Below are 13,572 nucleotides of genomic sequence, written 5' to 3' on the forward strand. Positions count from 1 at the left end.
CAACACGAGGTGGTTCTCGATCGAATGAAATATCGTGAAATCTATATATTTCTACCGATTATTCGATGACTAGTATTTCTAGGCGTAAGACGGTGGCGCGAAGCGATCGGTTTAGAATAACCCCCCCCCTCGTTTATTCACGATATCTCATCTTTCTCACCCTCTCGCATTCCCACCTGCGTGGGCAGTATCGCGTGTCGGTAAAAGGCACAGGTTACACAGGCCACAGAGGCTGACAAGGCGAAGTGTCCCTTATTGGACGACACTCGAGAATACCCAATACTCGGAGATCCCTACGGGTACCTGCAAAACCTCCACTCGATCGTATTCGCCTCTATTTTCTTACGGCGCTGTACAACGCTGAAACATTATCCACGATTTGAAATTTTTAAATATACGGGCGACCGTTCGCACACGTCGGAGTGAATACGCCACCGTGACTAGATTATTTGGGCCGTGGGTGGCCAACCCCCCGAGCCACTCCGTCGACGGTGTTTCGGGTTCAAAGTATAACAGGGATAAGCGAGGTAACGCGTACCGCGTTATACGGTGTAGTCGAGGAGTACGTTCACCCCTGAAGCTCCCGGTCGCTTCCACGTTTGGAGTTGCAAGGCCCCGAGAGACATATCTGGGTTGTTTTCTCGAGGAGACGGGTTTCCCCATTTGGTCAAGAAAGTCTACGCTGTGACGGGAGCCCTGACGTTGCCGTTCGTCGTACTTACGCATCGTACCTACCTACACTCGTCGTCCAGGAGAGTAAATTCTCACCAACGAGCGCGTATCGTCGTCCTGGTACCGGGGCTCCGACTCCTGCCACGTTTATTTATCGTCAAGCTCGGCTCGGAATGCAACTAATACCGCGAATCGAGGATCGCGCAACCCCCTTTTACCGAGGACGCTGAATTCTCATCAACCGTCGTCGTCGTCGTCGTCGTCGTCGTTGGCTTCGTGATTTTTAGACGCCGTACTCGACGATCCGTTCCTAACTCGGTTGACCCCGCGCAACGGGGTTCGAACGAGTCCACTTCGCTCGAATCTTCGAGAATCGATCGGTCACGATCGCTAAGGGGATTTGTCGAAGCGTCGTTTCGAATCGTACGGACGGGACTTACGAAAGTACAATATAATCTCGGCCTTTGTAAAAACTTTGCTCTCCCGCGGAGCGTACGATAATTCCCCCTTGCCCAGAACCCTCTTGGCTCCGTTAATTCGTCCCTCAAAGACGCATCGTAACGCTATTGAGTGACACGCGCGTCGTACGAGCGTCGAACAAAACGGCTAATAAATATATAAGCGCGCGGTGGACTGTCTCTCGGTGAATGGCTGCTCGTAGGAATGTCGCATACGTACCACCAGACACCTAACAGCTGATAAGTCGAGTCGACTATCGCCGGAGCATGCCTCGCTTTCAAGTCTCGTTATTATACATATCTCCGTTATATACATGTGACTCGTACCGCGGCGTTTAGAGGACGATTGAATACCCCGCGGTACCTCTGCGCGGTGCGTCGCCCGGCGGTGCGATTTTCATCGCGGGTATCTCGAGCGGGCGGACGGACGGACGGACGGACGGACGGACTTACGACGCGATTATCGAAACGATCCGGGGGCTAGCGTCTTCTCGCCAGCGGCGAAAACGCCGTCGCATACGTCTTCTGCCGCACTGAATTCCGGTCCAATACCAGAGCCCCCCTCATCAACCTCAATTAAACTTTAGCGTCTCGCTAGCATCGAGGCTTCAACTTCACACCCGAGTCTCATCGCGCCAAGTGCCGCCTGCCGCTGCTGCTACTCGGACCACCGTCGCCACTCGTAGCATTATCAGCCTAGCGGGATGGAATTCACACTACGTAACGGACGGATATCGGCGTACGAAATTACAGACGAATTTATTCGATACCCCGAACCGGTTGGTTTCTCCGACGGTGTATCGTTCGCGGTCCGACGTACGGTTTTTCGAGAACAACCGAGGCTCAATTGCACGGACACGGGTATTACGCAATCCCCGGCAATATTACTCCCGCTGTATCGCTGACCCGACCCTTGACCCGGACGGACATTCGAGGCGTGCCGGACACACGAGACATGTCGTTGAATCTCACCGAAAGATTAGCTGGGTGAAAAAAAAAAGAAAAAAAAAAAAACGACGGTGAAAAAATTTCAATGGTCGCGTTACGCGCGGAGGTTGAAATTGACGGGGAACGTCCTTTAACGTCTTTTCATATCAAGTTTAAGAGCGCGACGGTCGACCGGCGGAAAAAGGGCCTTTGATAGTGTAGCTGGGATGCTGAGCGTACTCGAATTGTTTCGAACGTCGCGACCGCTCGATGTGCATCCCGGTCATTCATTCTCACTCCCTTTAGCCTTTTTTTTTTCTACGTACCTTTTTTCGCATGTTTCCGGTCGCTCGTACACGTCGACTTCCCCCCTACCCTCCCGTTGAATGGAAAACTTCAAGGATTTCTTTCGGCTATTCCGGGAAAATAATATTCCCGTCTATCGCCGTCTATGTCCAATCGTGCCCAGCTCGTAAGTCGAAACGGTGTCGGTCCGCGCCTTGACTTACCGCGTAAGAGTCAAGAGGGAGGTCAAAGTCAGCGTACCGCTTCGAATTGGCTCCGGTCGCGGTTTGACGCGTTAGAACGGTTCTGGATTCGGATCTCCGATTCGTGGTAAATTATTATCGTTCGTCTCGTGAGACGGGGGAAAAATATTCGTTCGAATCTAGATGTAACCGAAATCTCAATGTTCTCCCCCATCAATTCCTCGTAAATTTATCGGCGCGCACGTCATCGCGAAATAACGTACAAGATGAAATTATGACGAACGAGAGACTTGAGCGCGTGTTACGATGCGTCATCATCGAGTGTTCGCCGTTGAATCAGATTATTGTACAGTTGATCTGTCACGAGCAACAATCAGACCCCTCCCCCCCACCCGTTCTGCGATTCGTCGTCGATTCGTGAGAAACGTCGTCGCATGGGCCACTTGAAATCATATCGAGAAGCAAAAAGCACGAGTCTCCATTCCCCCCCTACCTTTTTTTTTTTTTTTTTTCTCTTTCACCGCTTCCCAAACACGACCGACCACTGGACGTTTAAACGCCCGTACACCGTACTGCATATATACTTATGCACACCTACCGCGAACCACACGGTTATTTGCCGGTGACTTTTCCGTAACCCCGGAAACCGGAGGGTGACATTATCCCGTCCATTACCCCCGCCGCATGTGCCCGTTCACTCGGACCGAACGACGTCCCCAAAAAAAAGACACGCGAGTCCGAGACGGTCGACGATACGTCCCACCGAGGCTACCAAAATCACTGGCGAACGAATCTCGCGGCCACTCCCAAAAACTTGAATGGCCCGAGACCCTCGAAGATCCTTTGTACGATCGTCGCCATCCCTAAGCTCGCCGTAGAATTCCCGCAGCGCAAGGGCGTCTCTGGGGTTACAATGTACTCCTGAAAAGCTTCCACCCTCGGACCTCTTACATTCTATGAATTCGGCGTTAATCAGCGATTGCGCATTTTGACGGAATTCATCGTCGAATCGAGGCTCACCGATGAGATGGAGGTAAAGGAGAGAACGCGAATTACGTAGCGGAAGTAGAGAAATCTCCAAACACGGCACGAATTATTTACACCTGTCCTGTAACGAATGAGTGTTCACGGCATTGGCGCGACCACGAGGACAGTTTTTCTTTTCTTACCTTTTCTCTTTAGATTTTATCGAGTATGGAAAGCCGCGACGATTGTAAAATGAAACATGAGTATACGTACAGAGGTGCATATACATATATCGATTGGAAATAAACGATAACGGTTTACGGGACAGAGGCGAGCTAGCCGTATCCCCTGTACGCTGCGTGTATACACTCGAGAACGACCGCGATGAAATCGGGCAACGTCGCAGGCGGAATCTTGGGCAGACACAGAAGCCAGGTCTAGATGGGACATCGGGCCCTCCGTTCGGAGTTTTTGGTCTTGTGGCGATTTTGGGGAATAGCGGGGGATCGCACCCCGCCGAGAAGGCTCCGGACGTCGTCTACCCCGACGAAACGCGTCGTACCCGTCCTCCCGGACTTTCGTTACATTCGTGCGGATTTTTCGTGTTTTTCATTTTCCGACCGTCAGTCCAAAAGACGCGGACTCACAATTAGGCGCAGATGAGGCCGACCGCAAATTTTCGGACTTCTTTTATTTCGGTGCAACGTAACGTAACGTCGCCGTACACGCTGGTCGTATCTTCCTGAAAATATACGTCGTCTTACATTTGCACATTTCATCGCTTGTCACTCGATCTACGGATGAAAGGAATGCCTCGGCATACTGCTGCAGCGGTCTCCGAGGAACCGAGCTACTGCGGTTTCAATTCTTGCAGACGGTCGGGCGCGGGGCCCTATCGTGTGTCATGTGTGTCGGGAAACGCGCCCGCCTCGAACACGATATCTCTGTACCGAACACGCTCGTCGTATACCATACTGCAACGTGCATTCTCCGGCGGTAATTATTAAATAGAAAGGAATGGTATTGTACATTAGCTCCGCAACTTTTCAATCTCCGGCATTCCAAATTCCAAATTCCAAATTCCGAATTCCGAATCGGGTGACAACGCGGAACCGTTGCACGTGCGAACGGTGATGAATCTTTCAATTATCCCTATAATTCAGGGTATAATGGGGGCCCGGAGAATACGGCGAGGAAATAATAAAAAGCGAGGAAGGTAATAATTGGAGGAGAAGTAGGCGCGCGGTATACCTGGCGATATCAAGAACGAGAGGTTCACGGTACCCGGGTACGGGATACCTCCGCATCCATGGGGTACCACTACAACCCATTTCTATAGCCTGCGGAGTGCAGCGAGTGAGCGCGCCCCCCCCGTTATGGAGTATGATAAAAAAGCGGCGTACCGAGTGCGAGAAGCGAGAAGATATCCGAAGAAACTGAACGTGAAGTACAGTGAGACACACAAAAGCTGGTTAGCCGAGAGGATCTTTTATTTACTTGGACGCGTACGCGCGTACACCACCTTCTCGCCATGGGTAGAATCGAAACGGCGATAAACGACGGAGGCATCGAGAGAAACCGAGGAACACGGAATGCGTAGTAGTTGTTTTTTTTTTTTTTTTTTTTTCTTTTTTCCCCTCGACTCGAGGCTACGGAGTTGAATTCAGTGTTAGTTTATGCTTGGCTGATCACCCGAGCCCAGTACACCACCGGCTCGTCCGAGTCAGCCTGACAATGAGCTCTGGGCTCCGCTTGCTTCGTCCGTCGTCTCGAGGTACGATAGCGATCCGTGAAACGAACACACGCTGCGGGAAAAGTTTCGAACGTCCTCAAGATGAAATTAATGTAACTCGCGGAGTCGCTGCGAGTTCTGCGGTGAGCCGAGATGGCGAACCGACCGGACGACCTGTTGCTTCCGAAGAGAGATTACCGGGGCGGTCCGCCATTGAAAAAGCCGGGTTCTTCGAAATTTGATAACACGGAGAAAATAATTTCTATCTCGCTACAGAGCGGACGATGCGATAAGAGTTTGTGGTTTTTTTTTTTTTTTTTTTTTTTTCTTTCTTTTTTTGGCAACCGAACGGAGTTGACCTGTCGCGATTACGCTATCACAATTTGGTCCAGCGAAAAATTAAGATGTGAGGCGCAAAATGTTCGGAGCTAGAAGAACATTTCAGCGAGGAGTTTTTGAAAATCCGTGCGTTTGAAATCGTACCGTGCGAGGTGTCGCGACGTTTTGTCATACAGTTACAAACCGTGGATATCGCACGGCTGCGACTGCTATGCCCGGAATAACAAGATAAGGGTGATATAAAAGTGACGAAGTATCCGAATATCGTACGTAAACGTGTTCGAATCGCTCTCGCACGGACGTGGTTGGAAATAGGAATGAAACGGCAACGAGTCGGAGGAGATAGCGAAGATAATCAAGGTCGCCTGAATACATCGGCTATCGTTGACCGGGCTTTGTGCTTTTGCGTCTTTCAAAATAATAATACTCTCGTCAATTCTTGCACTCGGCGATACTACTCTCGCCTACGCGTACGGTACGTTTGAGACAAGTTCCTTGAGACGCAACGTTGTTGGCCTGAATTCGACGCACTGCTTTGGGTGAACTGATCTTATTAAGCCCTAATTAACCGTTTAACGAGATATATTTAACCCATGGTGTATTCGCCGCTAGCAGTGCACATTAGACGTGTCGCCACCGTTTTACAGTTATAAATAACAACAATAGAAACCACCGTGTGTGTGTGTGTGTGTGTGTGCGCGTCTCCATAGGCAACCACCGTCCGAGGTGCAGGGATTTAATTTTCCAAACTATAATCTCTTTCGTAATTACGTGTCGCAATAACATCGTTACTTCGTTTATCGTTACGACGCATCGTTGGAGCTGATAACGAAAAATTATCAACCCGAACTCCGTGTATTCCAATGTAGTAGAGACTACGGAGATAAGATTTCGGTGCAGATCTTTTCTTATCAATTATTTTTCATTCGTTCATTGTTTTTAATCGTCACCCTTACGCCTTGTTTTTTGAATCTATTAATCATTGTGTAGTTTTATTTTTCACACCGAATTCGGACAGAGGGGGAAAAAAGAAGAAGAAGAAGAAGAAGAAGAAGAAAAAGGAAGAAAAAGAATTCCTGATACGCAGTCGTCCGAGTCTGCAGGTTTCAAAACCCCCATAGGAATCCGAGCGATTCATCCGAGATGTGTTTTCTTCTTTCTTTTTTCCTCTTTTTTCCTCCTACGGAAAGGGGGCGACTCCGGCTCAAAGTTCGGAGCTCTGACCATTGTCGAAACGAACTCAATGGGGGAAAAGTCTGTATAGGTGGCTGATTTTTGGATGAGAAACCCGTTGGAATTCAGGGGGGGAAAAAGTTGGAACGGTTACGCACCAGTATCTGGTCGATCCACCCCCAGGTCATGATTTATGTACTCTGCGCTTCCACCTCTCCCCTCGACTTTGAGAAATATTCAAAAATTTCAACGGGATTTCAACAACTCGAATCAACGACGTCGACGACATTATTCAAGAGTTAGAAATTATTCAACGTGTGCCGATAATATGTAAGATGGAATATTTTTTTATGATTTTCCTCACCTCTTTCCTCGATGACCTCTGCAACGAAGATCCGCGCGAAGACCAGGATCAGGTATATCCAATGTACTGGGTTGATCCCCATTTTCACGAATCGTTTTTTCACGAGAAACGTTCACCAATAAATAAGAAATACATATCCTGCACTTCACCACACGGTTTCACTTCCGATAGAAAAAAAGAAAAAAAAAAAAAGGAGAGAAAGGACGAGAAAATAATCGAAGGGGTTTTATCACTCCTCTACACCGAGCACACCGAGCAGGACAATAATCGTACCTCAGGTATAGGAAGACATGAGTACACCGTTTTCGCACGGTATGTGCGAGTTGCGCGACCAACCAGCTCGGCGAACAACATGCGACTGATTCTCAGAGACATTCACTGTGTGTGTATCCGGAGCCCCGACGTTGATACGAACGTTCTTATATTATTGTATCGTAGGTATTACTGGCGCGTACACGCAACAAGTAAGCGAGTTGTGTTGCAGGTATGTAATTGCGCGTATCCCAACGACGCGCGCTCTCCGAGGTTTTTGACGAACGGCACTCGCTTTTTCTTTCACCTCTGCACCCGGGTAGGAGGTCGTTAGAGATTCGTACAAAGGAAACCGAGTAGGAATCGAGGCTGGATCACCTGTTGCCGCTTAAACGGAATGACGTCTCGCTCACCCCTGAGGCTGCGGCGGCGTTGCACAGTCCGTTACGTTGCACCGGTGCCTCTTCCTGACCTCTAGAGCCTTTTCCACCTGTCGACGGTGTTTTTGTTGTTTTCGAAAATTTCCACTTCACTCGCACTGAGCAGCGTTGCGCTGATTATCGTCGGGATTCTTCCGCGATTCGAACGGCTCCGCCACCCGGCGCAATTTTCTTCAAAGGACGAAGGTCGCGACGCCGCAGGACATTTGCTGATTTCTCGCGCGACTTTTTCTCGTTCTCATTGAATTCGGGAAATTATCGCAACTCCATAGAGTCGACGCACTCGTCGTTTTCTTCACTCATTTCGACGTCGTCGATAAAACCGCTTTATCCATCGGCGGTTTTATTCGAAAACAAAAAAACAAAAAAACAAACAGAAAAATTGCACCCCCTCGTTCAGAAATGGAATTCGCGAGACATCGAATTCGCGAAATTTATCGACGAGCGATGACGAATTACTTTGAGAAATCAACTGTCGGATATTTCGAAAGTTTTCAAACTTCTCATCCCGCAGATCGGTAGAAGGATCTAGGAAAAAAAAACGATCGAAGGAGCGTTCGTAGACCCTACCACTCCCGATGCGAGTCGACTCGAGAATACGCGCCCCTCGAAGGAGGCGGATTTAGGTTGTTGCCGCGTTCACCAGATGTCGTAAACTCTACCGTAATGGGAAATGGGAAGGTACAAAACGGGCTGCAGAAGACTGGGACCCAGGTTCTGCCGCTGGCCCTTCAAAATAAATTCGTATCGTTTACCCGGCCCGGCCCGGCCCGGCCCGGCCCGTCCCGTCCCTCCCACCCACCGATTTTCTAATGCGTAATTAAAGACGCGGTCGTTACATGAAAATTAGAAAAAAAATAAAAAAAAGAATTCGGAACTCCACGTTTCAACCGTAAATGGAAAGATCGTTTCGATTACCACGTCCCGACGGAAAACCGCGGATCGATTATTCGGTTAAACAATCCTGCAACGTATATTTCGAGTAATTTAGAGTTATTTCTCGTGGTTTGTCTCCAACGTATCAAACCGACTGGACTTACGACCGCGAGAAAGCGAAAAATTTCCCCCTCCCATCGATGTCGCATTCACATATGAGTGCGAGCCTTAGACGATCTTTGCCGTACGGGAGATGTGTATGTGGCGTTGTTAAAATCTACCGAAACAGTTCATACGACGGTGCAGATGTCTTCATCCGACGCCTTACCAGAAATTTTTTTTTCCCCAATTTTTCTTCTCTTTATTTTCTTCTTCTTCTTCTTCTTCTTTTTCCTCAGCATCTTCGGCGCCCTGTGCCTGGTCGTCAGTTCCCACAGAAACCTCCAGGATCTGCAGCCGGCGTTCTGTTAACTTTTTTACGGAGACGAACCAAATGCTCGCTCGCCCGCTGCACTTCTCTCCCTTCCCAATACCAACGGGCAGCGGGGGTGGCGAAGGGGGGAAGAAAAAAATCTTAGCATCCGCGGCTCCGGGAGTCGAACGCCGGCGCCATGATAAATATTGAACAGTTTATTAAATTTCGACGAGACGAATGTATCGTTGAAAACTCAGAAAACAAACCAAAAAATTCCGTTTGGTGAGATTTTCTTCACATTTTCGATACGATGTCGAGATCGTTGCGATATTCGGACGGTCCGCTTCGAACATCGACGAAAACGAAGCGGACGTTTCCTTGCGTGGATCGGGCTACAATTATGAATGGTAGAAAATTAATCGCATCTTTATGTTTTCTATATTTGTTTATTACAAATAACAGGGTGTATACATCGTTCGCCTATAGTGTTACGTGAGTCCAAGCTATGTAGTTCAAGCTTTTTATATACCTAGAAAATCGTTTCTCGATCGTTAATGCTAGACGCAACGGTTAACTACCTAAATGTATTTTCACGCCGGACCGACTTACCCATTTTTTTTCGTAATACCGTAGAGGGGTGATCGTTTCGCGGTAATATCCTCGATAAATCTGCCAGAAAAATCGATCGAGCGTCGTATCCGTACGCGACGCCCGTTGCCCGGTGCGATCCGATAAACTGTTTCGGTGCTGATTAATGACGATTAATATCGATTATAGGTACGATTATTTTTGCGTTATCGATAGCTTTATTTACTTATAATAACCTGTAGCCAAATTTTCAAATCCGCGAGACACCAGCGACGCAAGCTGCAGCCTCGTATTTTAATTCCGTGTTGGCTAATATTCCGCGCCAATATCATTCGTCCTCGATGAATGTAGTGGTACCGATCGTCGTTCGATTTCTTAGCGATCGGTACCGTAAGCCATTCCGATTTATCAGCTCACCGTTCCTTCCGTCACCACTGTACGTGTACCGGCAATTTCAATAAAATCCTCATCCTATAAACCTAACTATTGTATAAAAATCGATAATTAATTGTCTATACATTCAAATCGAACGCAATACCAATAAACAACAGGGCAGTCAACGATAATCAATGATTGCTGTTTAAATGCAAACGGCGGCAACAATCGTAGAAATGTTATTATTATTATTTACTTTTTTTTTTTTTTTTAAATTTATTTTATTTTATTTAATTATTTTTTTATTTTTTTGCATTCATTTTTTTTTAAAGACTTTCAAGACACGTTTAAAACACTCGAGAGCGTGCTTATCACAGCTTGGAGATTCGTGGGGATCACGGCCACATCCGTTTTTCGAATAACCGTGGTCGAGAGACATCCGAGAGCGGGCTAATTACCGTACGTATACGTATATATACGTACGATACAATTATGAAAAATAATCATCAATTCGATAAATAATGAATGCAACCGCGAGTAGTTATCTGATCGTTAAAATCAAGCTGTGCGTAGCGTATTCGATAAAAATAATATTTCACATATAATTCCATTCACATTACGTGCTCGTAGACAAATATATATATTTATATTTATTTTTCTTTCTTTTTTTTTTTTTTCTCTTTATACATACGCACAGCCACGTTCGGCCGCGTATTTAATTCTTTGGAAGATTAACCAACACCTTAGCAAAAATATAGCAACAGGGACTCGTGAAAATTGGATCACCATATTGTGCATGTGAAATAAATAATCATTCTACCGTATAATTACGGGGTGAGTCGGAACGGCTGAGTTGTTTTTTTTATTTTTTTTTCATCTGCTAAAAATGATCGCAGTCCTGCAGGATAAAATTCACCTATTGTCAATTTTATCGAAAGACATAAGGACTTGGGGGTATATCGCCGATTTATTCTTTCGACTCTCCTCTACTGGCAATACGTCCCGTTCCGAATCACTCCGTTTTATTCATCTACAAGGGAAAAGGAAATAAAATTAAACAATAATTAACAAAGAAAAAAACACAAATGATGATCGCTAATATTCGAAATCACGCGTACGTATGTAGCAGGCACGTCTTGTAATATGCTCTGGGCATGAAAAACCTCATATTATAGCTCTCTATAGAAAACAAACGCAACATTTGTCCCTAACTTATTGCACTACGATATACACGTATCTAATGCACGTATACCTAATTATCAATATCGACCTATCGGTGTTTCTATTTATTCAATTAACGAGGGATTCATGATTGTTGTGGGAACAAGATTTACATCTATCGATTATTTTTCTTCTTCGGTTCTAATCAAATCCCATGTGATAATAAAATTGTACGTTATTTCCCCACGTGAGGTTGTATAGCGATAAGAAACACCGTACACACTAGATAACATTAACATCTAATCAATGATTTCAATTTTTTTTCCTTCGATCTGCTCTCCTGCATCTTCGTCGTTCTCAACGTGGATTCAACAAAATTGTGCAAATTCCCCTTCCCCCCCCCCCCCCCTGCCCCACGTTTCATCCACATTTGAAAAGGTTTCCGTCGATCCTCTTCGGATCATTAGCGGATGAAAGAACAAAAATTTCTCATCTCATTTCCCCTCACTAAATAACGCACATGGAAAGCCGTGCGGTGCACGCTGCGTGCTCACTTATTTCGGCTACGAATTTAACGTCCGCGACGGTGATATACATGATATATATATATATTATTTTTCTTATATATGTATACCTATCGTTAATGTTTATACGAGTTTATTTTTTTTTTTCTTCTTTTTTATGTATATACTAAATCGTCGCTCGTTCGTTGATTTCGGATCGAACTCGTACGATATTAAATTATCCGGCTCCGTTCGCACGATCGTTTCAGCGTCCTTTTTAGACGATAAGATTAATCTACTTTTCGTTTCGTTCCCTTTTTTGCCAGTCTCCAACAAGAGCCCGTGAAAGCAGAGGTGTGCGCCAAAGATTTTGGGGGCACGAGACCGTCGTCGGGTCGAAAATTCTACGTTACCTATTTCAGATCCTCGATTCGTTCGTCTCGTTTCATCTGACGTCGATCAAAGTTCACGCTCCCTTACGTACATTTTATTAGAAAAATATCCAGACCCAGAAACAGGACGCCGATTGTTTTTATATACCTGGAGATCGTACCCGGCTCGTGATTAATTAGAGCTACTCGGTTGTTACAACCATTCTGACGGGGCGTCGTGATCGAGAACTTAATTTAATTTCTTACTCATTACCGAATCTTCTAACATTTTCACCGATCACGATTTGATAAAATTCATTTGTAATATGTGTATTTCGCGTGCGTGTGCGTGTGCGTGTTTGTGTTTTGTGTTTAACAATGTTTGTTTCTTTTTTTTTTTACTTTTCTTCTTCGCGTTCTCTTGTTCCTATATAATTGTTCTGCTCGTGTGTATAACTAATGAAATAACTTCGTAGGGATAGGAATTGTAGGAGCTCGCGCTACGACGGCGGATTATTAATATTATTTAGCAGACGACCGCTTCTGATATGGGATTCTCGGTGATGTGGATAGTCGCCGACAGCCACTCAGACTTTTGATTGCAGATTTCCAGGTACAGTGACGCTAAGCGATAGTCGGCGATCTTCGTGGGCGACAGAGGAGCAACTGAAAAATATTTCAAATTTTTACGATAAATTAAACTACCGATATAATATATTATTCAAAAATTCTTTCTTTTTTTTTTTTGCCAATCCGTCAATATCTTTCGATTTTCAAAGCCGCGTCGCCGTTCTTTTCTATGTTCACTTAGTATTCACGAGCTTTTTTTTACGTACATCCTATGTCTAGGCGCTAATTACTGTAGTACAGAACATACATTATAAATGATAGGGAAATAAAAAAGCGGCATGCAAATAAAATATAAAATTACGTGTGTCGGTGAATTTGTTGTGAGTATAATAGAGGAGAGTGATAAAATAATACCGTGAATTCTACTCTACCCGGTGCACCAATTTTTCTTAGACAAAAAGTAGGTTTCTTTATTTTTAAGTATATCTTTTCTGATCCTACCACGACGAGTGAGGGCTGCTAGAACAGGAAGATAGAACTATAGGCAGATGATAGAATTCAGAAGATTCATAGATCGATAGATTATGTCCACGCCACGCGGGTAAAATTCGGCTTCCCATCTAATTCGGATCTAAAAATTTTGTTTCACAAGATCTCAATTGGTGAGACGATGTAGTTAGTAGGAATAATTATTTTGGAATTTTTTTTCATCGGGAAAAAATCGCTTTCTACTCGGGGATTTCTGAAATCAGCATTGAGGTCCACATAAAGTAGGTTGATTACGAATACAATTTTGTTTTTTTTTTAGTACGTTAGTTGATAGCCTGTATAATTTTAAGGTGTAGAAATTAATTAGTAGGTTACAAAAGCTCCCCAAATTCCGTAAGTCCGTGTAGAGAAAC

At 45.5% G+C, this 13,572-nt stretch overlaps 2 protein-coding genes across 11 annotated transcripts in view; both read right to left on the minus strand.

Moving 5' to 3' along the window:
* Positions 1-8,156, minus strand: part of LOC105694075 (epidermal growth factor receptor) — a 46,563-nt gene extending 38,407 nt beyond the window's left edge. Inside the window, exon 1 of the mRNA XM_012414426.3 lies at positions 7,120-8,156. Coding sequence (XP_012269849.2) covers positions 7,120-7,201 — 82 coding nt within the window. The 5' untranslated portion in view covers positions 7,202-8,156. The remainder of the gene's footprint in view (positions 1-7,119) is intronic.
* A 2,182-nt stretch (positions 8,157-10,338) lies between these two features.
* The window catches only part of LOC105694070 (protein NDRG3), a 45,410-nt gene continuing 42,176 nt past the window's right edge, over positions 10,339-13,572 (minus strand). For 9 of the 10 annotated variants that reach the window (XM_048654350.1, XM_048654351.1, XM_048654352.1 and 6 more), the window contains one exon: positions 10,339-12,766. In XM_048654350.1, coding sequence (XP_048510307.1) covers positions 12,627-12,766 — 140 coding nt within the window. In that variant the 3' untranslated portion in view covers positions 10,339-12,626. The remainder of the gene's footprint in view (positions 12,767-13,572) is intronic. The other variant, XR_001103499.3, reaches the window with a different exon arrangement.

The sequence above is a fragment of the Athalia rosae genome, chromosome 4 (genome assembly GCF_917208135.1).
Source record: "Athalia rosae chromosome 4, iyAthRosa1.1, whole genome shotgun sequence".
NCBI classification, from domain to species: domain Eukaryota; kingdom Metazoa; phylum Arthropoda; class Insecta; order Hymenoptera; family Athaliidae; genus Athalia; species Athalia rosae.